Genomic DNA, 25981 nt, shown 5'->3' on the forward strand with positions numbered 1-25981 from the left:
CAAACGGACAACATGAAAACATATAGCCTCCAGCAATGGCTGTCGCTGGTGCACAGGCATAAAAAGGCTGCAACTTTTCTGTTTTTATCAAAGTAAACCTAAGTTCATGTAATAAAGTCACTTGGAGCTCGTTCAGTTTGTGTTATGTAGACATTTACAACATGCGCTGTGCAAATGTGACAACAGATGCAGTGTGATAACAGATGAATGCCTATTTAAATTGAGCAAAGTGTGAACTGTGAAAAGTGTAAATGGCTGCAACAGTGAAGAAAATTTATAATTATCTGAAGAATATAATCTTTTAACTTCAGTGCACTTATATTGTGACTGCACAAGCTGAAAAGAGGCAGTTTTGTCCATGTCAGTGTTTTGCCTCACACTGGCAAGACAGATATGTTAGCACCAGTTCCAGACTTGACTCACATGACTGTAAGCAGGAACAGTTACTTTCATTTGTCAAAACAGCTCATCTCAGTAGCGTGAGATAATTATTATTCCTCTCCTCTGATGAAGCAACTTCGAAAAGAAAAACATGCTGACCCCATTCCAGCTCCAGTGGAGTTCTGTAGCTGACCCTGACCTCTGATCTCTCTCTGGGAGACTTAGCTATTCTTACACGTGTTTAAAACAGTTAACAAATATAATATTGAATAAACTTTGGTCTTTCTCAACTTCTGCACTAGTATCAGGGTGGAAATGAAGAAATCAACCAAGGAAACATGCGTGGTGCATGTTTGCACCTCGAGAACAAACTTTAACCCAACATCTTGCTCCTTGACAATTGCCTGAGGAAAAACGACATGGCTAGTTAATATGAAATAAGACTATAACTAACAGTCAACTACAACTTAAATAGTACAGGTCAATATTACCTGCACGTAACTCCTATGAAGCCTTTGGGAAACAGATTTTGTGAAGACATTCACGTCACGAGAGTAAATAAACCCCAAAAAATCCACTTAAACATGCAGCATGTCATTAATTAGATTCCTCCCATAAACTTAAAACTGACTTTATTTTGAAAGCCTTCTTATTTTAGCTTCCTCACAGAAGCTTTTCGTCATTGTGCCAGTGTATTTGACTTCATGAGATATTCTTGGAATAACTGTAAATGCTAGAACACATGACTCCATGTCATGATCTATCTCACCCACCTCCAGGTTACTTTTACTGTCGACTTTGTCATGTGTACTTAGACGATTAGAAACATGGTTATAGTATACATAGCCAAGAAATATGTGTTCCCATAGAGAGCTCTGGCTGGTGCCAGATGCTACCTCATCACAGACACCGGTTTTACTGCTTACATGATAGTGACAGAATCTGTTTACTGGAGCAAGTTCACGATAACCTGATAAATTAATTAAATCAGTGTAAGGGAACTTGACTTGCTCCCCTGACTTTCCTCTAGTGCCACATTTGAATTAAACATTTTAATGTGACTGAAATATGACAACTATTGGGAAAATTACCATGAAAAATAGCACAGACTTGTCTCCCTTAGGATTAATTGTAATAACGTAAATGATACCAGCTGAATTTTCATTGAGGTTTATGACCAAATATCTATATTACTAATGACCCTACCTTGTCATTATGAGCATACTAGTGCATGTGCTGGTATTAGCATTTAGCTAAAATTGCTACTATGTCTAATTAAAGCCACTAGCATGGCTGGAGACCAGTTTCTCTCCCTAAAAATCTTCTCTGTTCCTTGAAATTATATATTTAGAAGCTTGTTTTGAAAAGAATCCCATCACAACCATAAAATGTCTTGGAGGTAACTCATTGCCTCATTAACTTTTTGCTAATCTATAATTATGCAAATTAATTCCACCTCTATCTCCACCCACCTCTCAGCCGCTCGCCTGCAGCTGCGACTCTGCATCATCACACACGCAATCCACTGCTTGTTTTATATTTTGGTAGCTATTGTATGCTACACAATGTGGCGGTGAAAATAGGGAGCAACCAGAAACCAACTCAAAAGGGTGAGGAAGAGTGAATTGTACAAGGTTGCCGTCAAATCAAAGTATCAAAATGGTGATGTATGTATGTTTCACTCTCCACAATGTTTGTAACATAATCGTTATGAATAACATGAGTCTTCATCTTCATTACTTTATCAAACTGCTAATGTCAGATAAACCTTGGTTCTGATTGCCAGCTCTGACTTAGCAAACATAGCTTGCAAACTACAGTGACCAAGATGGAAATATTCAACCATGACATGAACTGCTTATTTCTCTCATTATATGTCTTGTATCATAACACCATACGGTCATATGAACAACATTACAAAGCTTATTCCCATTGGGGGTTTTTAATAATTGATGCACTTCTTCTCCTTACTAACTAACTCTAGTCCTCACTTCAGACTATTATGAACTGTTTTATATTGTTTTATAATTCAAAATAACCAAAATTCAAAATGTAAAAATGATTTGCGACAACAGCAACAAAATAAATTACCCCCATGTTTTACCCCCCAAAAAATCTGGTTATGAATTATGTATGAACAAAACCTCTCAATACAGACCTTCAGAATATAGACAGGGATATATCTGGAAAGTTAGGTGTTACAGAAAATGGCCTTTCAAAGATTTGTATTGTGATTGATACAAAAGGTGTATTAGGGATGTTTTATTTCCTCATAGTCTGGAAGAAAACACGTTTTAGAAGCAAAATAGCCCAAAATCTCAAAATAGACTATAATATAATGTCACTTTTTTTCTCATTTGAAACTGCCCAGTACTAGTTTGATAATGTCCATATAAAAGAACATTTACATATTTAGGTAAGAAACCAACCAGGCTACATAAATGAATACATTGAAATAAGGTCCTGCAGAGCCCAGAAACAGCAGTTACATAATAACTGAGAGCTGGAATATTATGTTCAGCCCACAAGATAATTTAGTTGTTTTGACATCTCTTGATCAGATGAATACTTAGTGGGGTGAGGGTGGAACGGTAAAATAGGTTTGAATTCCTACTGTGCAGGGCTAGCATTATCAACTTTAAGGGACTAACACCTATTCATTATTGCTGGTGTAATCAAAATGACTGGAAAGCTCTCCAGTGCATAATAAGGTCACTTCCGCCAGGGATATGACTTTCTGACTGCACTAAACTGACGAGCCAAGATAAACTAAGATGGTTCAAGTTCACCAAAGTTCATGCTGGGCATTAGTTACTGAGCAGAGGACAATGAAGGAAAGCTCTTACTGCTAATAGATCATAGTCTCCAATAATATATGCTGAAATATTACATACTCAAACAGAAGGCCTCCGGGAAAGTAATTTATCTATTTCACAAACACACAGAGACACAAGCACACACACACTCATATCCTTCTCTCCTGCAGAGGTCTCCTCACTGATGACTAATCTGTCTGGAGGGATCACTTCATTTTTCATCAGAATATTATGCCGGTGCAAATGAAGGGGACATCCATTCTGCACTGTTGTTTGCTACAGAGAAAAAGAGAGTCAGAGAGAAGGAGAATGATAGAGAGAGATGGGAGGAGACAGAGAAGAGGGGAAATAGAGATAGAGAAGATTGTGTGTGTAAAGAAACAAAAAAGAGAGAGTGTGTGTGTGTGTCTGTAGGCATGTGCGTGCGGCTGTCCGTGCGTGTGTGTGTGTAAATAAAAAGCATCAAAGTAATGGGTACTGGGAGAGAGACAGGGTGCGGGAATGTCAATCGGTTTGCCTGCTTGTGTGTGTATTGGTCAATTGAAGGTGGCAGTCACACTGGCAGTGAGATAAAAGAGGTGGATGGGGGTGAATAAGGCACATTATTAATAAACCTCTCAGGTAGTCCACCACCCAAGTATCAGACTAATGAAGTGCCCACTCATGCATGCACACATGTACACACGCATTTGTATTACTAGTCTTAAGAGATTCAACTGCCTCACACTGAATTTGACGCTAGACTTATTAAAGTAACTGCATTTGAAAAGATGAACGCTGAATATAAAGTGGCCCACATGCAAAAACAAATATACGGATTGATTTTTGTGCCCTTGTGTGGACACTTGGTCTCAATGTAGAGCAAATTAAGTGTAAATACACATGCTTAGAGACACCTCTCTCTCACACACACGCACACGCGCACGCGCACACGCACACGCACACGATACCCTTCATTTATCTGGCTTGCACTTATATGTTAATAGTCATTGGGTATAGGCTAGTTTTACTGTGGCTATGGTGACAGTATGGAAAAGGCCATAAAATCTATTGGCTATCACACACTGGTTCATGTCAGTATGCTGTGTGTATTGGTAACCACAATTCCATTAAGAAAAAGTATTTGATAATATTCTCCTCTAAAATTACCAATCTGTCACAAAAAAAATATTTTCTTATAGAACAAATTTGTTATAGATTATATTATTAGTCAAAGCCTGTGCTTGAATCTACATATTTTCTGGATCTACCTCAGGACAAATCAAAATAAAAACTTTGACTTTGCTACATCAATGATGCATACTGACAAACTTATTATTTTGGGATAACAGGACGAAGAGTTAATGTACTCTGATACTGCTTAATGTGCACTTATAAGGGATTTATGGGCTGTGTCCAAAATCACCCACTCACTCACTATTCCCTACTTCACTATATATATATATATATATATATATATATATATATATATATATATATATATATATATATATATATATATATATATATATATATATATATATATATATATATATATAGTATATATATACATATATAGTATATATATACATATATAGCGCACTATATAGTGATAAGTGAGTGATTTCGGACACTGCAATGGTTTCATCTTGCGACACAGTGCTGTGGAAGTCATCATTACATGCAGAACATGAATGATGAGAATGCTGAACGGTGTTCATTTTCAGATCCCAAGTTTCTTGGAATGCAAATCAACTGTTGTTGGTAGTTTTGTGCCATCCATCAAGCTAATGTCCCACTAAATCAGCAGCTAATGTCTCAGACGCACACAATCTGCTCTTTCACAATGGGCCATTTCACTGCACTGACAGGGTGGAGAAAATGAGAGAAGATGATGAGAAGGAGAAAAAAAATACTGCAAAATAGATTGAAAAGAGAAAACAATTGAGGAAAGAGCAAGATGACATTTGTACAGTTCCACAGCAGATGCTACAGGATTCCAAAATTGGAAATACACAGACATGTGATTTTCATTCTTCATGCCAGTGTCTACTTCTAGTGAGGCTATGTTCCCTCAATATAACATCTTAAACAGGAGTTACGGTTTAGTGAAAAGAAAAATACACTGGCCATAAAAACCTACTATGCTGACAGTACTGACAGCTAAATAAACCTTCAGAGGGAAAAATGAACCTATTTAAAGGAATGATTCATAATTTGGGGAAATTTGCTTTCTTTACAATGGTGGGATGAGAGGAGAAGATCAGTATCCATCGCATGTCTGGAGAAAGCTGAGGCAAGAGGTGATGTTTAGCTTATCAAAAATGTTATATGGGCAAACACCTAGCTTAGTGATGTGTTATCCTCGGTCAATATTGACACTGCACCCAGCTGTTATTCATCAATAAATATTTACAGCATACAACTCAAACTGTAAATCGTCAAACAAGGTACTGGTGGCTTTTTATTCATTTGGAAAGATCCCGGTATGCTGGCAGTTTCTCCCTGCCACCAGTCACTATGCTGAGCTCATCATGCCCCAACTGAATGTACAGACTGTTACTGATATCAAACTCATTCAGATCATATTAGATTATTTCCCAAAATGCACTATTCCTATAACTGTGTTAGGGTTGGGTTAAGGTGATTTGACTTAAATCCTGTGCAAGGCTGCGCCATATGACAATAAGCTATGTACAGTCATGTAAATATGACACGATGATGTCATGGATATGCTAATTAGCACATTACAGTTCAACGACAGCTTTCAACAATGTTCTCCATTTTGCACATTGACCATATTTGGTATTAGTCTTGTTATTGATGTAAATGTGCATGACCTAAGCATTTTGAAATGTGTTTCTCAAATGTATTTTCATTTGCTATATCTCATTAGTAAGACCATTCTGTGATTAAAAGTTTTTACAATTAACTGCTTCTGTTTTAACTATAGTGTCATAACTTGCACCATTAACCATAGATTGCATTATCCTGATTTTGTTTTATATTTAGTTGTTTTTACTGAAACAAATCCAACGGCAATTAAAATCCAAGTGTCAATGAAAAGATCTGCTTTGAGAACAACTACTTTACTATTTCATGCGTAGGATTATGAACTGAGGAAGTAAATCACGGCCACATAACAGAATTGAACTGGTCTGAAATGGCTGAACACTGAAAAAGGTGAGGGGAGAGTGATAAGTTGAAAAAGAAGAAAAGCAGGATAGAGGGAAAGAGAATCTAATATTGAAAATAAAAAAGTTCAGACAACCATATGTTTTTGCAGAAAATAACTATAAATAATAAAACTATAGAAAGAAAAAAAAGAGTTTTCTTCTTTTCTCCATTCCTTAATCGCTGTGAGCCAGACGGCGGAGCGATAGTGCCTTCTGCCTCCAGTATTATCAGCAAGCAGGGTGAGTCAATGGAGTGTGGCCACATTGCCACATAAATACGAAACCATAGAGAGGTGAGGGAGGGAAAGAGGAGGGGAGATGACGGAGAGATGAACTAGAGGAGATAGGGGTAAACTTTCCCCCTGTATATTGTTTCCTTGATGACAGAAAACAAGTCCCCTATCACAAGAGCTGCATAAGCTTAATACCGCTGCCTTCCACTGAGCTGGGGGGCGGCTTTGCAACAAAACAACAAAGAAAGAGAAAGGAGGAAAAATTTAACTGGTTTGATTTGTCATTGTCATCCCAGCCTCACCCCTCTCCACCTCTTTTCCTCCCTGAAACTGAAAGAAAGCAGGTATATTGGCAGGCAGGTCTGGGTGCTGGCGATAACAATGTTGGCTTTGTTCCCCGCTAGAATTGGACAAGCGCTCCCAGGCGCCACCCAACACAACAATTAAACAAGCCCAATGTTCGACGCTGCGTTTTCAACACACTGCAATCTGGCGGAGGCTTTTCTCTGCAAATCTATGGAGTTGCTACGCAGCTGATGCTGGAGGCAACGCTGCGCTCGCTGATAGCAGCAAATCAGTTCCTACTGATGGCTACACCTGTTGTACACTAAGCTCCGTTTATTGTCTTCTGTTATTTTCCAAGCACACATTCGCATGCAGCCTAATGAATACCCACCAAGCAAACAGCCATAGCATTTACCACACACACACACACGCTGCCCTGTCTTCATCAGGGCAGACCACTGGGTTGTGTCATATCTGCCAGCAATGCGTTCATGTGAGAAAACGGTTCATCCAGACCAGAACCAAAGCTTGCACTCAGGACGCATTGACAATGACCCAATCCTAACACACCTGGTTTAGAGGAAGTTACTTTTACTCTGATTATTTGTACAATGAAACAACATGACACGAGAATATAACAGTTTACTTCTGGCAAAGCTGTAATTTTCCATCTATCTATTTAATAAATCCAGTTGAATCCTGACCCAAAGCTGTGATTTGTATTATTGAATCTCTATAAATGTTATTTTTCTTCTCTACTGTTCACAGCGATGACATTATTGATGGATACTGAGTCTTAAGTATCATAAACATCCGTCAGCATAAAAGTGTACAAACAAACCTGATATGGGAGAAACTAAACTGTATACAGACGAAAAAAACTAATGTGACATTTTCTAGACAATCCTATAATCTGGCAATGACAGCAACTTGTTTCCAACTGTGATTCACTTCCACTGGTTTTGTAGCCCTGAGCATCCCTGTGCGTAGCGAGACTGTATTTATATAGTGGTTTTCTAATCTTTTCAACTATTCAGAGTGCTTTGCAGTATGAATCATTCACACACACAATCATATAACTTCTATACTTAAATTTATTTATATCTAGTGCTCTCTCCCTCTCTCTCTCTCTCTCAAACCCAAATCGATCTCATCTGAACCACCTTCTGATGAGAGGATTGCCTGATAGGGAATTCTGTTGATTTTTGGGAGTTGTCAGCTCTATAATTCTTTAATATCCAGCACTACAGTCCAGTCAATGTAAGCTGGAGTAAGTAACATAACTTTTTAACTACCACATGATGGAGGATATATAGGTGAAGCTGCGTCTCAATAAAGGGGCTGCATCATTCAGAGAGCGCATTTAAAGACAGATTGTGTCATGGTGGGAGGACTAGGCTGTTCAATTCTGAAGGTTCCTCCAACAAATGCATCTTTCCATTCCTGAGCATCCAACAGTTGGATCCTACTCAGGCAGACCTATCCCAGGATTCATTGTGCACAGCTATCTGGATGGCTTTGCTGCAGCAGTGTCTCAAAGCAGCTAATGATGCAACGGTAAGAGCAGGACAAGTTTGTGACACAATTGTCTGTAAAATGGAAATACTTACATTTTCAGTACTGATTTAAGTCCAGCTGTTTTGTATCTAACCTTGAACTCACTTCAGCTTGACGCAGGGTCTGTCCAGCTGCTTTTTATCAAACTAACTTCAGCAGTGCAGCTATCATTCCCACCTGACTGTGACTGACTGATCCTTTTGCCTTGATTTTTCCTTTGCCTCTCTTCTTCTTTTTTCTTCAACATCATGACACGTGGCTCTAAATAATCACCACTAATTTATGTGATCGATCAATGTGGTGTCACCTGCTGAGCTGAATCAGAGAGAACCTGACGCCTTTCATCTTATAATTAGTTTAGTTATTATGTGATGGTCTATATGGTCTTTTTTGTGAGAATCAGAACTGCTGCTTGTTCTCACCTACGTTTAATATATATTATTAAAAGTGTGTAAAAGTAATTTGTTACAGAGGTGCTCTTTATGTGTTTTGGAGAGGTGGGATGCCTCCACTATAAAATGATTTGTGACACCCTGTGACCTATTTGAAGGTATTTTTTGATGAACTTCTGCCAAATTCAAATTAAGTACCACCTTTAAGTAAGTCTCAGTTCAAGAGGTCTGTAATCACTTTAATGTCACAGGTAGAGATGCACTGGCAAGCCGCATCAGGCATGACTTATTGCTAAATTACTATTTACATAATGTGTCTCACTTTTATCCCTATAACTATGCACAGTGCATGTAGGGATATCTGCACATAGCTTACCAAATATGTATTATTACACATCAATTTGTCTTGAAGAAGCGAGACAGATGGTATAAAAATATTATTGAAGTATAAAGGTATGTATAAACTCCTCCTTATAGTGTGTCAACATTAGTGGGCTGTACTGAATCATACATTTTTGTTACCTCAAAAAGAGCAGCTGAGCAAAAGCCTGGCTTATGTCCACAGTGGCTAAAACCCAGCCCTGATCCTCAGGGACAGCATCCTGAGCTGTATTACCAGAATCTAAGGGCCACACACAGCCAGAGGCAACGCATGATCCGGCCCTCTGCACACTAAACCCAACTCTATCTGCTTAGAAGTGTTGTGCGTGTGTGGCATATCCCCTCTTTTGCTCTCTGCCTCGAACCCGTATTGATTTTTACTGTGAAATAAAAAGGAGAATAAATCTAGTTTGCCATCACAAGGCAAAGCAAAAGCACAAAAGAAACTATTTCTATATATACATATATTTTTTGGGATAAGTATTTTCAGTACAAATGATCAAGGCTGAACCATAGACTGTGTGTGAAGATGGATGACGCACCTCCACTTCCTCCCATTTTTACTTGTATAAAAGCGCTGCCCTCTTGCACTTTTGATGTCATTTGGAGCGTGAGCGGTAGTGATCAGGGAGTGGGACTATGTTTTTCAGGTCCCTCTGATGCTCGATCAAACTTGACTCAATGAGGATGTTTTTTTTAGCATCAAATAATTAATTAAGGAGGAGATAATGTTTATGACCTATACTACAACCAACCACCAGGGGGCGATCGAGATGTCTTGGCTTCACTTTTGTGTAGCTGTCACGCTGTATATAAATATATATATAAAGTTATACATTCAATTGCTAGCTGAGAGGTTCAAGTAATAAGCGTATCAAAAGTACAGAATGAGACACACACACACATTGTTAACCCTCGTGTTTTTTTTTGGATTGACCCAGAGTGTGTGTGTGTCTGTGTGTGTGTGTGTGTGTGTGTGTGTGTGTGTGTGTGTGTGTGTGTGTGTGTGTGTGTGTGTGTGTGTGTGCGTGCATGTGTGCGTGTGATCATCCGCAAGCCCTGGCCGGTCAGGGTTAGGGTTAGGGTGACCCAAGGATTGTCATTATCCAATTCTCCTGCGGTAATTGAGACCAATGGATTGTCATTCTCGATTCTCCTAGGGGGTCATTTAGACCCCCAGAGAGGGCGCTGTGGTGCTCTGTGGGGTCATTTAGACCCACACCTGATTCCAATTGTAATCTAGGGGGGTACATTAGACCCACATATAAGTCTCAGTGTGCCACTCTCTCACGGACCATGGCACGATGTCACGTCAGGAGCGTTTCACCAGAGAACAGGTTCTCCAACAGCTATTCTCCCAGCAACCATCCTCTGAACCCGAAGAGGACGCGAAAGAGCCAGACCGAGAAGCGGACGGACAAGGAGATGGAGAAGCAGACCGAGAAGCAGGCCGAGAAGAAGACAGAGAAGAAGACAGAGAGGACGGAGACGGAAACGACGACCTACGAAGACTACGACCCAGTGGGTGATGCTTCTGCAGATTCGTCATCCTTGGAAGAAGAAGAAGAAGGACAAGACCACGGCGACACCACCACCACCACCACCACCACCACCGGACTCGTGGAAAGAGAGACCTTCCCCTCAAGAAACGGGGAAATAACATGGTCCTCGAGGGCGTACGGCCAAGAGGAGGGCCGCTGCTCCTCCTCCTCCTCCTCCTCCTCCTCCTCCTCTTCCTCGGCTCAAAGCGGGGTCCCCCCGGGCCCCACGATCCACGCGACGTCCCGCACCGGTGACCTAGCCTTGACGTTCCGCCTGTTCATCACGCCGACGGTTGAGAACATCATCCTGGAGATGACGAATCGGGAGGGTTGTCGAAAATACGGCGACGAATGGAAAGGGATGGACGAGACTGACCTGCGCGCCTACGTAGGGCTGCTGATCTTAGCGTACAGGTCCCGGGGCGAGGCCGCCGCCAGCCTGTGGGACGCCGAGAGTGGCCGGGCGATATTTCGTGCCACGATGCCCCTAAAACTCTTCCACACGTACTCCAGACTGCTGCGCTTCGACGACCGCGCGACGAGACGCACGAGACGAGCCACGGACAAATTGGTGGCCGTGCGAGAGGTCTGGGACGCGTGGGTGGCGCGGCTACCGTGCCTCTACAACCCGGGGCCCGAAGTGACCGTGGACAAGCAACTGGTTCCGTTTAGAGGTTAGCCTTTTTTTAGTTTTAAAAAAAATATATTATTATTATGTTATGTTATGTTATGTTATGTTATGTTATGTAGATAGCGGCTGCTAGTCCTCGTCCTCATTTCATGTCCTCTCATCTCTTCTCCTCCTGTTTTTCTCCCTAGGCCGGTGTCCGTTTCGTCAGTACATGCCCAGCAAGCCGGCGAAATACGGGATCAAGTCGTGGGTGGCCTGCGATGCGAAATCCAGCTACGCTTGGAAGATGCAAGTGTACACCGGAAAGCCGAGCGGCGGACGCCCAGAACGGAACCAGGGGTTGCGGGTAGTGCTCGATGTAACGGAGGGACTGCACGGTCGTAACATCACGTGCGACAATTACTTCACCTCCTACGAACTCGTGTGGCAGCTCCTGGAGAGGAAGCTCACCGTGGTTGGCACGGTTCGGAAGAACAAGCCTGAGCTCCCGACCGGGCTGCTCGCGGTCAAGGGAAGAGAGGTGTTCTCATCCAAGTTCGCATTCACGCCCACCGCCACTCTGGTGTCCTACATCCCAAAGAAAAACAGGAACGTGGTGCTCCTGAGCACACGGCACGCCGAGGCCGACGTCAGCGACCGCGAGGACGGGAAACCGGTCATCGTCCTGGACTACAACCGCAACAAAGGTGGCGTGGACAACCTAGACAAGGTGATCGGAACGTACAGCTGCAGGAGGATGACCGCGCGCTGGCCCCTGGTCATCTTTCACAACATTCTCGACGTCTCTTCCTACAACGCCTTCGTGATATGGAGAGAGATCAACCCAGACTGGATGCTGGGCAAGCGGAACAAGCGGAGGGTGTTCCTAGAGCAGCTGGGAAAGGCTCTCGTGACTCCGTTCATCGCACGAAGGGAGCGCATCCCCCGCACGGAAGCGTCCGCCGCGGTTGTGAAGGCTGTAAAAGCCAGATATGCCCCAGGAAAAAGGACTGTAAAACTCACACCGTGTGCCGCGGGTGTAACAAATACATCTGCAAGGGCTGCTCACATGTCTATTGCCCTACGTGTGCGTCCTAATATGGGGTGGGCTATGTGAGGGGGCCAACAGCCGGGGGAAGCAGGGACAACACAAGGGTTATGTGTGTAAACACAAAGTAAGCAACAAAACTGTAAGTCAAGGAGGAATCAAGCCTCCATACATGAGGTGCCCTCTTAAAATAACAGTGAAATACTATGCTACTAACTTCAGACTTCAAAGCACCATAAATGTACCTGACCACACCTCATTTTAAGACCAACACGCCCATCGGTGCTCAGATAGGCACAAATACATTTTCTATTTAAACTACATGGGCACTGGATGGGAAAAAGACAACTGTGTTTGTCTAAAACTAGCAAAGGCTCTTAGACTTCAATGTTCACTCACTGGTAGCCATAAAGCAAACAGCAAACAGACAACTTGAAAATCTTATCAATGAAGAAGCTGGTAGGCAGTTGCTCTATACGCGTAACCTACAGATGTGATGACTCCAGTGAGTACACTGACATTGCAGCCCCAAATATGAAATTTCATATTTGACCTCTGCCAGCCACACAAGTATTTTATGACAGCAATATTTCACACCATGTTTTATTGATACTTCACTTCTGTAATAAAAGTTGGTTTTACTTTGTTGAATGAGAAATGGAAGGGTACTGTGTATTCAGCTTTGAGGCAGTAAGGTGTGGTTCCTCTTGTGTCCTGGAAAGGTTACTCTCGCTGATCTAGTGCTGCACTCACAGCTTCTGGTAATTCAGTAATCAGGACTAATGTGTATTTATTTCTGCTGCAGCGAGGCTCCAGTCTCCATTATTGATTACACATGCCAGCAGCATCACCTGGAGTGGGTTGCACCAGTGATTTGTAAATCGGTCGCTGAGTTTCTGTCCTTCTCAAGTTTGTCTTAACAGCGTGAATCGAGGGATTTGAAACAACCATTCAGAAAGAGTCATTTCACCTCTTTCACACCTCCATTGAAAGGTGCTGTATTATATTAGAAATCAAAGTCGTTTAGTTCAGGTAGAAGCTCAAAGGCAGTTAGTATGGGTAAATATTTGTGCATTTTAGTGATGTACAAATCTCAATACAGTGAATATGATTGATTTATTGTCCTTTGGAGGAATATTAAAGTCATTGAATACACACAGACCCTTGGTGTATGTATGTGACATCCTCTGTCAGTATCTGTTGCAACCAGGACTCGGACTCCTGCTGTCTCCACCCTCCTACCCCTGCTTGAAGAGCCTCTGGCCAGTCAATCTAAGAGCCTCTAAAGCAGTAGCACCCACAGGATCCCTCAGTCAGTTCCCACTGTGAAACACTGCCAACTGTGTTCGGTGCAGTGCCAAGTCAACAAAGAGCACCTTTGCATGAAATTAAATTCAGGTCAGTGCATGCTGGGTAAATGTTTTTTTGTTTTTTTTGCACTGAGGAAACCCCCATGCATTACTTTTCCTCTCCCCAGCCAAGAGCAATCTCTCTGTAAACAATATAGTGCGTCTGCAAGATGTAATCACGATACCCAAGGCTGCAATTTTGGAATATTGGCAATGACAAAACAACTGCAGCCTTTACAGCTGCATACATTAGAGCAACAGTGTGGCCATGTTGAAGTCAGGCCTCGTGGTTTCAAAGAGAGAAATGATCAGTTCCTAGCTAGAAGACAGGTTTTTCTTTTCAGTCTCACAAAATGCACTTAGTAAAACTGTTGGTTTGGTGGTTGAGGGCAGTGCAGATTGTTTCAGTTATTTCTGAAAACTTGTTTTGGATGTATGAAATACATTTTTTTCATGAGCAGCATTTTTGTCATATGGTCCTGACCTTTTTTATTTAGAACACAGCTGTAACAACTTGTTCCTAAGCTAAGCAGCCATACAAAAACAAACAATGTGAACGATCAAATTAGTTTTCAAAATGAAAAATTGAAATTTTATACAATAATATGTTGAATTAAAATTACTTTGCACTGCATATTGTTCCACCTTCCTGACTTATAATGAAATATAAAGAGACTGAACGACATCTGCACATAACTCAAAGAAGGGCTGTTTTACGTATAAACATAACACAAAATCATACATACTTTCAGTTTACTGTAATTACTGAAACAGAGCGCAAAAGTTAAAAAGTGAAATTTGCTGTAATTCTAACAAGTTTTAACCATCTCAGATCTGCAGCTGTCCCTTGCATTGGGATCAACTGCAACAGCTAAATGTCATGTGTAACCAAATAATCTTTGAATAACTGATAGAAATGCAAAAAGTGTTTCAAATGTCTCCTTCTTTTTAGGTTCATGCCACTAATGCCACTGTACTTACCAGCATTGTAGTAGCGGTCCAGCTTCTCCCACAGGGGCTCATCCTCACGATGGAGACTGGACAGCTTAAGAGGTTCATAGATGGAACCTGGTGAAGAAAGACATCTGTTTAGACACTAACTTTACCAGTGCGGCTCTCCTATATTTTACGCTTTAGTTGTCCATGGATCCTTTTCTCCTTGCTTTAATAAACATTACGCCTAAAGAAAGACTAAACTAGACTCAGGTCAAATCAATGTATCGATAGTTTTCCTGTCAAATTTGCATGATTATTACTATTTTTTCAATCTTGAGACCATTGTGTTATTTATTATATTCCAATACGCATATGAACAACGGTTTGCAGGTAGCAATAGCTTAAGCATATTTTCTTTCATTAAATCATCCCAATTTTCCAATGAATATAAAAGAAAATAAGCACTAGAGGACAAAACACAATAGACACATGCCATAAGTAAATTAGCTTTTTCACTGCAACACACTGCATCTCAAACAGCTCAACATACAAAACAATATTCAGGCCGTGAGCGTAGGAATTCAAATGGTAATCTGACTCACCACCAGATACTCGAACATTTCCCTCTGAGCTGAGAGCGAGCATGCAGGAGTTTGAGGGAAACCCCCGTCTCCAAGACTTTCGCTATTTTCAGACACTTTTCACTGCTGAGATTTGCATTTTAATGGGTTCGACCTTGGGTCAATACCACAGGTACTGAAAAATTCACATTCTGACTGAAATTAGCATAATTTCCATCATGTTAAAAGTTGCAGGGGACAAAGCCAATCCATCTCTTTTTACAGATAACACTTTTAAAGAGCATAGAGGAAGTCCAATATTCCAGCTTTAATTTCAGATGAGTAGAATGTGGGCTGTCATGTTCGGATAGTTTTCAACAATCACATGACGAACCTGAGTGATGCAGACCCCTGACACCCTTAACAATGCAGTAAAATACTGTATATGACTTCTGTAATTTTGTTTGGTGTCATCTATGGGTCTCTCATCCTTACAAGACGAATAAAAACGATGATTGAAAGCTAAAACCAGATAAAAGACTCAACAATCAAATTATAGTAAATTATTTGTAATGTTTGACTATTCTGCACATCCACATTTTATCCAAGACTTTAATGACCATTATAAATTGAAAATAATAGGCCTATTTTTTGTATTTCCAGTTCTCAACATATTTAGGCAAAGGTGTTTTCCTGTGATCATGAAATAATAAGCTAGCTTCTGATGTTCAGACAACAAAATGATTTCCTTTGATGATCTTTGCTGATCACCTCCCTACGTCTCCTCTGCGTGGCTGACCACATTGTTTTCCTCAGATCTGCTGCCACTACTTACCGAGTCGGAGAACTTCCGGATGAGGCCGGGGGGGCGCGGCCACTGAATCAGCCATTCTCAAAAGGCGAAATTAAGGCCAATCGTCCCTCTCTCTCAGCTAAATCACAAATCTAAAGCAACTCACAGGAAGGAGTTAGTAGCACAGTTAGATTTTAGATATGCATGAATCAACAATGAATTACACCCTGGAGTTATAATGATGACCATGATCACGAGCAACATGCACAAAAAATGACAATGCATTGTATTTAATTAGGAGTGAAAGATGTTTTAACCCTTAAGCAGAGGTGGATCCAGGAGTAAGGTCAGGGGGGCAGTGGCCCCAGCTGAAATCTGATTGGCCCCTAAAGTGCCTCTGTACTATCAGTTGTCTTACACTCACTTACAAACAATACTTACGATAAATATTACTTTTGTAAGGTTTTTTTTCTTTTCCTAAACGATTTTAAAGAACACAATGTGCTTGAACAAGGAATAATTTTCAATAAATATTTATTGATGTGTACCTTTGCTCCAAGTTATAGAGCTAACAGTAAACAAGGAATGACCTAAATGTGCACCTCACTTGATCAGGAATTGTTCATGGATTATGGACATATAATTGACCCCTCAGAGTAAATTGTGGCACCTTTATGGCCCCTGGTTTCTGAACATTCTAGATCCACCACTGCCCTTGAGAAATGTAGAGTAATAGTGAATTATTATGAGGGCAATGTAAGAAATGTAATAGAATAACTATGTCACTAAATTAGGACAGTTGACAAATTATTACCCATAATGCTGCATCACATCCACCGGAAGATGGTGTGGTTTCAGAATATTATACTGCTGAGTTAATGTCACATGTCAAGTGGGAAAACAGATGCAAATGATAGTTAGTTTAATTGATAGAAAATTAAGGATCTGTGTGCCTCCCATTACCTTCATGCTGCCTTTTAGCAGATTGAGTTTTCAATCCAAAGCAATTGTAATGACGCTATGGGGACGGTGTATTTAGGACTGAAGTATTACTAACAGGGCGAAAACAAGTACAGATTGAATAACTGGATTAGTTTACAATCATACAATGATATGGATTTATTATGTTTGAGGTACATCAGAGTGTAGGAAAGACTAATTTAGTGGATTTGTCACTATTCAGAAATGATAGTGTCAACACAGGTGGTGACAACCAACTGCTGCTGTGATGTTTGTATCCCTACACTGTTAAATACTGTAATACAGTGGCACCACTTTCCTTCACGTGTTTACCAGTGTATGAAAGGCACAGTCTGCTTACACAAACACACAAACAAACACACACACAACACAGTAAGCTCAGGGTGAGATGTGACAGTGAAAGCAGACCTGGTGAGAGGATCTTAAAATAGCTCCTCTGACCTTTCATGCCTGCACAGTCACTGCGGTGGACACATTAAATGGGCAGATCGAGTCATATTATTTAGCACCGCCACGTTCAGGGGCTTCACAAACACACAGTGTCACACAAGCAACGGCACTCAAGCAACGACCGGACGGGTCATGCAAAGTAACAAGTCAGACCTGATCGTTTTGATCGGGCTTTGAATTCCAGGAGTTTCCAACCGACATCCACCAGGCTCGCCATGTTCAAACAGTGTCCAAATCGCTAGCACGTTTAAGCTTTTCCGGCATGGTCTTTCAAAATAAAAGACAAGTAGTTCTGCTCCCGCGCAGCCATGCCTAAAATTTGACGTGACCTTTTGATAAACCATACGATTACTATTTGAGCTTCCATTTAACTTAATATAAGCGACTTTTAATATGGTATATTTTCAATATTATGTAAATTTCAAGTTTAATTTATACTAGATGTTTAATTTGAAAGTCAACTTCCTCCTTTTCCGAGTTAGCTCTAGCTAACTCTAGCTAGCTTGATACAGCTGTCATCTGTCAAACGTGCGGGAGCACGACACTGACGTAAACAAGGAAACGCTGATATCACATGGTTTAAACCTTATCTTGCATGTTCTTTCCGGGTGTTTTCAGACAAGATGAAAACCTAAGAGCACATGTCTAACTTAAAGATAGATATTTGACATAATGCGTCATTGAAGTGAAAAACCCTGTCGTTCCAGCCTGTCGTAAAGCAGAGTGCCGTACTGCAGTTGGTGTTGTTGTGAGGAGCTGAAACAGCAGAAGGATGTGGATATCACAATTAAACACTTTGGCTTTTTTATTAGCTTTTGTAGGACGGTACCACACGTCAGCTCTTCAGGATGTAACCACGGACCTCTTCGGTGTCGAGAACTACGGGACGGTGGCGGCGTTTGGAGATTTTAACTCGGATAAACAGACAGACATCTTCATGATCAGAGAGCGTACGTGAACGCCTCAGCACTTTACTGCTAACTAACCGCGAGTACTGTGAGACTCGGCGACATTTACATCATTTACAGATAACATGTTATTCAGCGGTGTCGCAGTAATGATACAGACATTGACTTTCGTAACGCAAATATGATTTAATTCGTCTGTTGAGTGTCTAACGTCTAATGTGTGTACAAGCTCTTTCCAGTGTCGTTAAACAAACGATTGAGAGAGAGACTGTGACGGAGATGAACTAATATTCAGCTCATTTAATGTTTTTACTAACAAGTAATTAATATACATGTTGTGGACTTCTTCCTGTTTCAGAGTCTGAACTGGTCATATTCCTGGCTGACTCGAAAATACCCTACTTCAAGCCCAAAGTCCAAAACGTTAAAAACTCTTTGCCAAGGTAAATTATATGTTTTCCACAATTTTCCATTGTTATTCCATTAACTCCTGATCTGTAATATGCAACATCTTAATTTCCATTTTCTTTCCTGCAGTACAGTGAATGTGTCTTTCCTCACAGGGAGGTTATGTTTGCTCTGTAGGAGGGAAATGTTTGTATAGGAGCAGAAGGAGCACCATGTGACCATTAGTCTCATACTAACACTCAGTCTTTCCTCCTGCGGCAGGAACACCATCATCACCAGCGTGGTTCCTGGAGACTATGATGGAGACTCACAGATGGATGTTCTTCTCACAGCTCAGACCAGTCCCAAAGCAGCAACATCTGTTTTCATCTTCTGGGGGAACAACCAGACATTAGGTACACCTTCGACAGCGAGAGGAAGCTGCACACTTCTGACTTATATGTACCCTGGGTGGGGTCTGCAATCTCAGGGTTACTATTCATCTTTAGCTCATTAAACTGAACAAGCATGTGCAGTGGTACGCCAATAAACGTGTAATAATGTGTAATATTTCTAAAATATACAGTTCGAAAATGACACTATCTCATAATGTTAAAGAAAGTGACAAAAATGCTAGGATCTGCCCCCTGATCTGGATCAGTGTCAAAATTTCATGGGTTCTTCCCTGACCTTTACCACATTTTCCCACTAAATGTTGTGGTAATTTGTTTAGTAATTTTAGCCTAATCCTGATAACTAACAAGCAAACAAACACTGATGAAAACATAACCTCCTGGGCAGAGGTAGTAAATATCGCAATGTAATTTTCATCAATACCAAAGTAACAAAGGTCCTTTACATATCGATATAATCCTTTGTGCAAGCACAGTGAGGAGTCAGAACACATAATTGATCTACTTCAGATTTGTAAAATGAGCACAGCCTGCTCTCATGATTTTGTCGTCCTGTATCATGATTTGAAATTGTGGACGTACTTGCCACAGTTTTGGCCTTTTATTCTGAATCAATCCACAGTTACATTGTCATAATTGTGCCCTCAGTGATGGCTGGATTTGTTTTTTCAGTAATGGGACTGTTTATGCCAGCTCCCTGTTACAATGTCATGGCTTGAATAGAACAGAGCCTGTGTGGCCTGTTATTATTCACCCCAGAACAGGACATCTGTGAAATGACTTAACATGATTTAATATTTTTTTTCTATAAAGTGAGGTGTACAGTGATGTATTGTTGAATATACTCTTTAACCTGCTTCGATTTACTCATGGCCTGTTCACTGTGTTCATCCTCTGCAGATATGGATTGGCTCAGACTGAACAAGACCTTCACAGATCAACCCCTTGTGATGGAGTAAGTATCCCTCTGAATGGTGTTCATATAAACTCTAGTTTAGATATTTTGCTCAAAATGATGGCTATGTTTATGTTTCTTAGAAATCCATGTTTCCAATCAAATTAAAACAGTTGTAAGTTTTTTGTATTTGTGTATTTCATTTTAGATAATATTAAAATAGACAAAATTACTAGTTTATTAGGTATGAGGACGACAAAGATCCGTGAAGGTAGACTCAGTACACAGAACCACAAACTGGAGAATCATTTGTCGTTGCCATTGTCGCGACCACACCATTGTCGTGACCGAAGACGTCACTTACATCGATGAGTCGCAGCCGCTGCTGCTACAGAGCACTGATCGTCTGTTTATTCAAAATATTAATATTGTTATCTCACCAATTTCAACACTGCACCCCCTTGGGCCCTTAACAATACAACTGCCAAGTGTGAAGTCAATAAGATGAACCGTTATTGAGATATGTGAGTCAAAGATAGACAGAGATTCATGGAATTATTAGATGTATATTTGAAACTACTCAATATAGTGCAGTTCAGTACAACACCACCATTGGGTCAACACCTCTATACCTCTCTCCCTGTGTGACCAAAAACTCAACATTAAGAGTATTCTCTGCACGACTGTATTGTTTGTACAGTATCTAATGAAATGTTAGCTGAGTAAACAAGTTCTAATTTAGTGTGTTGTCCCACAGCTTCAATGGGGACATGATCCCAGATATTTTTGGAGTCACCGACTCGGCACTTACTGAAGTCTGCTATCTCACCAACAGGTAATATAACCCTTAAACTGACTTATCATTCAGTATGTATATTTCTGTTGTTCTCGTTCTTTCTAACATTCTTACACCCTGCTGATGGTTTTTCTGCCCTTTAGGGTTCAAGTGTGGCAGAATGCACTGACTTCACCTATCAAAATGCGAAACCCTCACTCTAATGCTTTCATTGACCTCAACAAGGACTTCACAGCTGGTAAGTCAGTGATGTTTAAGCAAAGTCCTCTCATGAGGATAAAATTTGTATAATTTGCTGTTTTTTTTAGATCCTGCAGCGTAATTCTTCAGGGATGAATATCTTCAAATCTTTGAATTTCTAGCAAAAAGCTGCCAAAACTCTTTTCTAATCTCTTACATGTGAAATCTGTGGGTTTGTGTGGGAAGGACATTTTTTAATGGGAGTCCAAACTTAAGGTCGTGTAATAGTAGATTAAAAATGTTTTTCTTTATTTCTCTGTCCAAATTTTCCACTAGGCCTGAAATCTTTGAAAATAATCAGTTTGTTTTCGGGATGGCAAGTTGATGAAGTGAGCTTAGATACACACCACCTTAGACAGATGTCACCTGCAGATGTCATATCACAATAATGGGAAGACTTTGTACTTAAAATGATTTTTTAACTCTCAACCTGATGAGCAGTTCTCCTGAGTTGTGCACATCTGGCAGGTCAGGTCGGGTGCAGGTCATTCTTCATCTCTGCTCTGTAGTGTGAAACCAGGCCGCTGATGTCTGGAAGTTGTAGCTGAAGAACAAAATCACAGCCTGTGTCAATGGCATCACAGGTCGTTAAGTTTATGTAGTTGACTAATGACCTGTTTCCTGTTTGCTTTAAATATCATGCATAGTTTTACATACCCTGCTCATCCTTCCATATATACTGTACAAAAGCATGTGACTACACCTCCCTATTCATTTGTTATTTATATAAATAAAACAATTGGTCATCGAACCTTGTTTATTGAGCTTATGAAAATGATTTAAATTAGTAAAACTATGTGAAAATTGGACTGTAAAGCTCAATTTCCCATCCAAAAATTATTCATTGTTTTTTTAACTTATAATTATGGTGTTTGAATTAGCAGCTCATTTGCAATTTCTTCCCACGTTTCTCTCTTTATTTTCTATCACCTCAAGCATTTTCTGAGCTGTTACTGTTGCATAAAGTACGTGCTTATTGGAAATTGCCATTATGAGAGTCTCCCTTCAGCTGAAAACATTATTTCTTAGTGCGACACAAAAATCCATGATCTGCTTCTTTTAACAAATCTGGGTATTTGTCGGTGAAATGATTTCCTAATTTTCTGTTGCTGTCTGGTTTATAAATTCTGCCCCAGAACGATGCTGATCTCAATAGGAAACATGAAGTGATGAAGCTGTAAACCTAATGCAAATATGCAAACGTAGCTTCATGAAGTGACTTCCACAAAGTTTCTCATGCTCCTCTAGTAAAACTCCAGGAACCAGACAGAGATCGAAACATATATTCGATGCCAAAAATGTTCAAGTTGACTAAGAGAGAACGGAAGAGCCATTTTCTTAACCAGTGAATGGAGAAATCACCCCGTTCTTGTTTTACAGCATCTCGCTCCTGCCCTGCCCACTAAGTGTAGCGCTGTCACTTAGACTTATGGTAGGATTTTTTCTTTCCTCTGGAAACTAATCCTTGTGTTCAAGGTATTCAGAGAGGATTTAGTCATGTCATACTCACTGCAGGTATCTTTTTATGCCATGTGGTTTTATTCCCAGGGCTGTCACAGTTTAACCAGAGCAGATTTTAATTCATATTTAATAAAATGTATTGGGATTAGGAGAGTGTCAATAAACTTGCACTTTTTGAGAGAGACTGAAGAAAAAAAGACATGGTTGCAATATTTTGGTTGTTTTGAGGGGTTTGTTTGAAAAGAGATTGGATTGTGTTAGTCGGACGTCACTGTTTTGTATTTAATGAAGTTTACCGCAGCTCATCTGTCAGTCAGAGTGTTGGTCTGCTTGTCAGCTTTCTTCTTTCTTTTGCTTTTGTCTGCTGTAAGAAATCCCCTCTGAAGTCCTTTTCTTAAGCCATGCCTATACACATACACATACACATACACCTACACCTACACATACACATACGCATACACATACGCATACACATACACATACACATACACATACACACAAGGAGCAATGACTATATATAAATATGGACTATTTATCTCCCCGTCCTCCCACTCCCAGTCATATACACAATATGTCAGGTTTTGGATAAATGCATTATTATCCATCAACCTCAATGAATTATTTGGAAAGACCATTCATATGGTCGAAGGTTATTGCTTATTTTAAAGACTAAATCCCACCCAGAGACGGCACATGAAGATGGAGAATGTGTCACTTCATCCCACTACCCAGATATTAACCCAAAATACCCCGGAATGTACGATCGCTGCCATATTGTGCCAATGACATAATTTAGAGCTAGAGCATGTGCAGAAAAATATTACATTTAATGCAGATGCAGCATTACATTTTAATAAGCGGGAATTATGTTTCTTTCAGAAATCAAATCTCTCTTTCCAGAAATGAAGCTAAAACATCCCAGATGTGAACATTGCCATTTTGGCTGTAGCCAGTGTCTGTGCAGTAACAATCAGGAGATGGAGCTGTGATAGTGAGGCCCCTAGAATGCATTCAATTGACCATTACATTACATGAAGCTGACGCTTTTATCCAAAGCGACTTACAATAAGTGCATTCAACCATGAGGGTACAAACCCAGAACAACAAGAATAGAGAAAGTACAATTTCTTCAAAAAAGCAAAACTACAAAGTGCTATAAGTAAGTGCCATTTTAAGTGCTACTAAATTGTTAGTTTTAAAAATGTTATTCAAGGTATAGTCGGAAGAGGTGTGTTTTCAGTTTGCGGCGGAAGATGTGTAAACTTTCTGATGTCCGGATGTCAATGGGGAGCTCATTCCACTATTTAGGAGCCAGGACAGCAAACAGTCGTGATTTTGATGAGTGTTTAGCTCGCAGTGAGGGAGCAACAAGCCGATTGGCCGAAGCAGAGCGGAGTGAACGGGCTGGGGTGTAACGTTTGACCATGTCCTGGATGTAGACTGGACCCGATCCGTTCGCAGCACGGTACAAGAGTACTAATGTTTTGAAACGGATGCGGGCAGCCACCGGTAACCAGTGAAGGGAGCGGAGGAGCGCAGTAGTGTGAGTGAATTTAGGTAGGTTAAAAACCAGTCGAGCTGCTGCATTCTGAATGAGCTGCAGAGGTCGGATGGCACTAGCAGGTAGACCTGCCAGGAGGGAGTTACAATAGTCTAGGCGTGAGATGACCAGGGCCTGGACCAGAACCTGCACCGCCTTCTGAGTGAGAAGGTGGCGTATTCTCCTGATGTTGTACAGCATGAATCGACAGGAACGTGTTGTTACAGTAATGTTGGCAGTGAGGGAGAGTTGGCTGTCGAGTGTCACACCCAGGTTCCTAGCAGTCTGAGTGGGGGTTAACACGGAGTTGTCAAAGTTAATAGTCAGGTCATGGGTGGGAGAGTCTTTCCCTGGAAGGAAAAGTAGTTCAGTGGGTGTCATCAGCATAGCTATGGTAGGAAAAGTCATGTGAGTGAATGACAGAGCCTAGAGAGTTGGTGTACAGAGAGAAGAGGAGGGGACCCAGGACGGAACCTTGAGGGACCCCAGTAGTGAGAGGACAAGGTTCCGACACAGATCCTCTCCAAGTTACCCGATAAGTGCGGTCATTGAGGTAGGATGAGAGCAGGGAGAGAGCAGAGCCTGAGACACCCAGGTCCTGAAGGGAGGAAGTAAGGATCTGGTGGTTCACTGTGTCAAATGCAGCAGAGAGGTCTAGAAAGATAAGGACAGAGGAGAGAGAGGCTGCTCTAGCAGTGTGAAGTTGCTCAGAGACAGCAAGGAGGACCGTCTCAGTTGAGTGGCCTGCCTTGAAACCAGACTGGTGAGGGTCAAGAAGGTTATTGTGGTTAAGATAGGAGGAGAGTTGATTAAAGATAGCGCGCTCGAGAGTTTTGGAAACAAAGGGAAGAAGAGAGACATGTCTGTAGTTATTTACATCAGACGGGTCGAGGGTGGGTTTTTTCAGGAGAGGATTTACTCTTGCCTCCTTCAGAGAGTTAGGGAAACAGCCAGTTGACAGGGAAGTGTTGATAAGATGGGTGAGAAAAGGAAGAAGGTCGGGAGCAATAGACTGGAGGGATAGGGTCAAGGGGGCAGGTGGTTGGGCGGGCGGAGGTTACCAAGGTAAGAACTTGATTGGGAGACGGGGGTGAAAGAGGAAAGTGAAGGGGATGAAGACGAAGTTGATGGAAATGTAGTTACAGAAGGTGGATTAGAAAATGAGGAGCGCGTGTCATCTATCTTTTTTGTAAAGTAGTTGACAAAGTGGCTTGGTAGAAGGGAGGAAGGAGGAGGGGGACTGGGGGGGTCAAGGAAGTTGGAAAAGATGGAGAAGAGTTTTTTGGGGTTAGAAAATGAGGATTGAATTGTAGTTTGGTAAAAAGTGCTTTTGGCTGTGGAAATAGAGGCAGAGAAAGAGGAGAGAAGAGACTGATAAGTGAGCAGGTCGTCAGGGTGTTTAGATTTCCGCCATTTCCTTTCTGATGCTCGCATAGTGGCTCTGTCGACACGCACCGAGTCAGACAACCACGGAGCTGGGGAGGACTTGCGGACTTGTCGTGACGTAAGAGGACAGAGAGAGTCAAGAGAGGAGGACAAAGTAGAAAGGAGAATGTCTGTGGCAGAGTTAGGATGCATGAGTGAGAAGGAGTCAGTGGAAGGGAGGGCTGATAAAACAGAGGAGGCAAGAGAGGCGGGAGAGAGGGAACGAATGTTGCGACGGACAGGTACAGAGTCTGTTGATGTGGTAGGGTTGTCAGTTTGAGATAGTGGGAGAGAGTAAGAGATAAAGAAGTGGTCGGAGACATGAAGTGGGGGTTACAGTGAGGTTAGATGTTGAACAGTTTCTGTTGAAAATATAGTCAAGGTGGTTACCGGCTTTGTGAGTAGGAGGGGAAGGACTGAGTGAGAGAGCAAAAGAAGACAGTAAAAG

At 41.2% G+C, this 25981-nt stretch overlaps 2 protein-coding genes across 6 annotated transcripts in view; one reads left to right on the top strand and one right to left on the bottom strand.

The window, feature by feature from the left end:
- Window positions 1-17726, bottom strand: part of phkb (phosphorylase kinase, beta) — a 102007-nt gene extending 84281 nt beyond the window's left edge. For 4 of the 5 annotated variants that reach the window (XM_034570802.1, XM_034570775.1, XM_034570812.1 and 1 more), the window contains exons 1-2: window positions 17622-17722; window positions 14730-14816 (exon numbers count right to left, since the gene is read on the bottom strand). In XM_034570802.1, coding sequence (XP_034426693.1) covers window positions 14730-14816; window positions 17622-17685 — 151 coding nt within the window. In that variant the 5' untranslated portion in view covers window positions 17686-17722. Of the gene's footprint in view, window positions 1-14729; window positions 14817-16079; window positions 16190-17621 lie in introns of all 5 variants that reach the window. The other variant, XM_034570793.1, reaches the window with a different exon arrangement.
- Window positions 17727-18004: 278 nt separating this feature from the next.
- itfg1 (integrin alpha FG-GAP repeat containing 1) overlaps window positions 18005-25981 on the top strand; it is a 162019-nt gene continuing 154042 nt past the window's right edge. The window contains exons 1-6 of the mRNA XM_034571059.1: window positions 18005-18418; window positions 18735-18819; window positions 19046-19179; window positions 20077-20131; window positions 20829-20906; window positions 21011-21105. Of these exons, the coding sequence (XP_034426950.1) occupies window positions 18241-18418; window positions 18735-18819; window positions 19046-19179; window positions 20077-20131; window positions 20829-20906; window positions 21011-21105 (625 nt within the window). The 5' untranslated portion in view covers window positions 18005-18240. The remainder of the gene's footprint in view (window positions 18419-18734; window positions 18820-19045; window positions 19180-20076; window positions 20132-20828; window positions 20907-21010; window positions 21106-25981) is intronic.

Source organism: Hippoglossus hippoglossus, chromosome 3, assembly GCF_009819705.1.
Source record: "Hippoglossus hippoglossus isolate fHipHip1 chromosome 3, fHipHip1.pri, whole genome shotgun sequence".
NCBI lineage: Eukaryota > Metazoa > Chordata > Actinopteri > Pleuronectiformes > Pleuronectidae > Hippoglossus > Hippoglossus hippoglossus.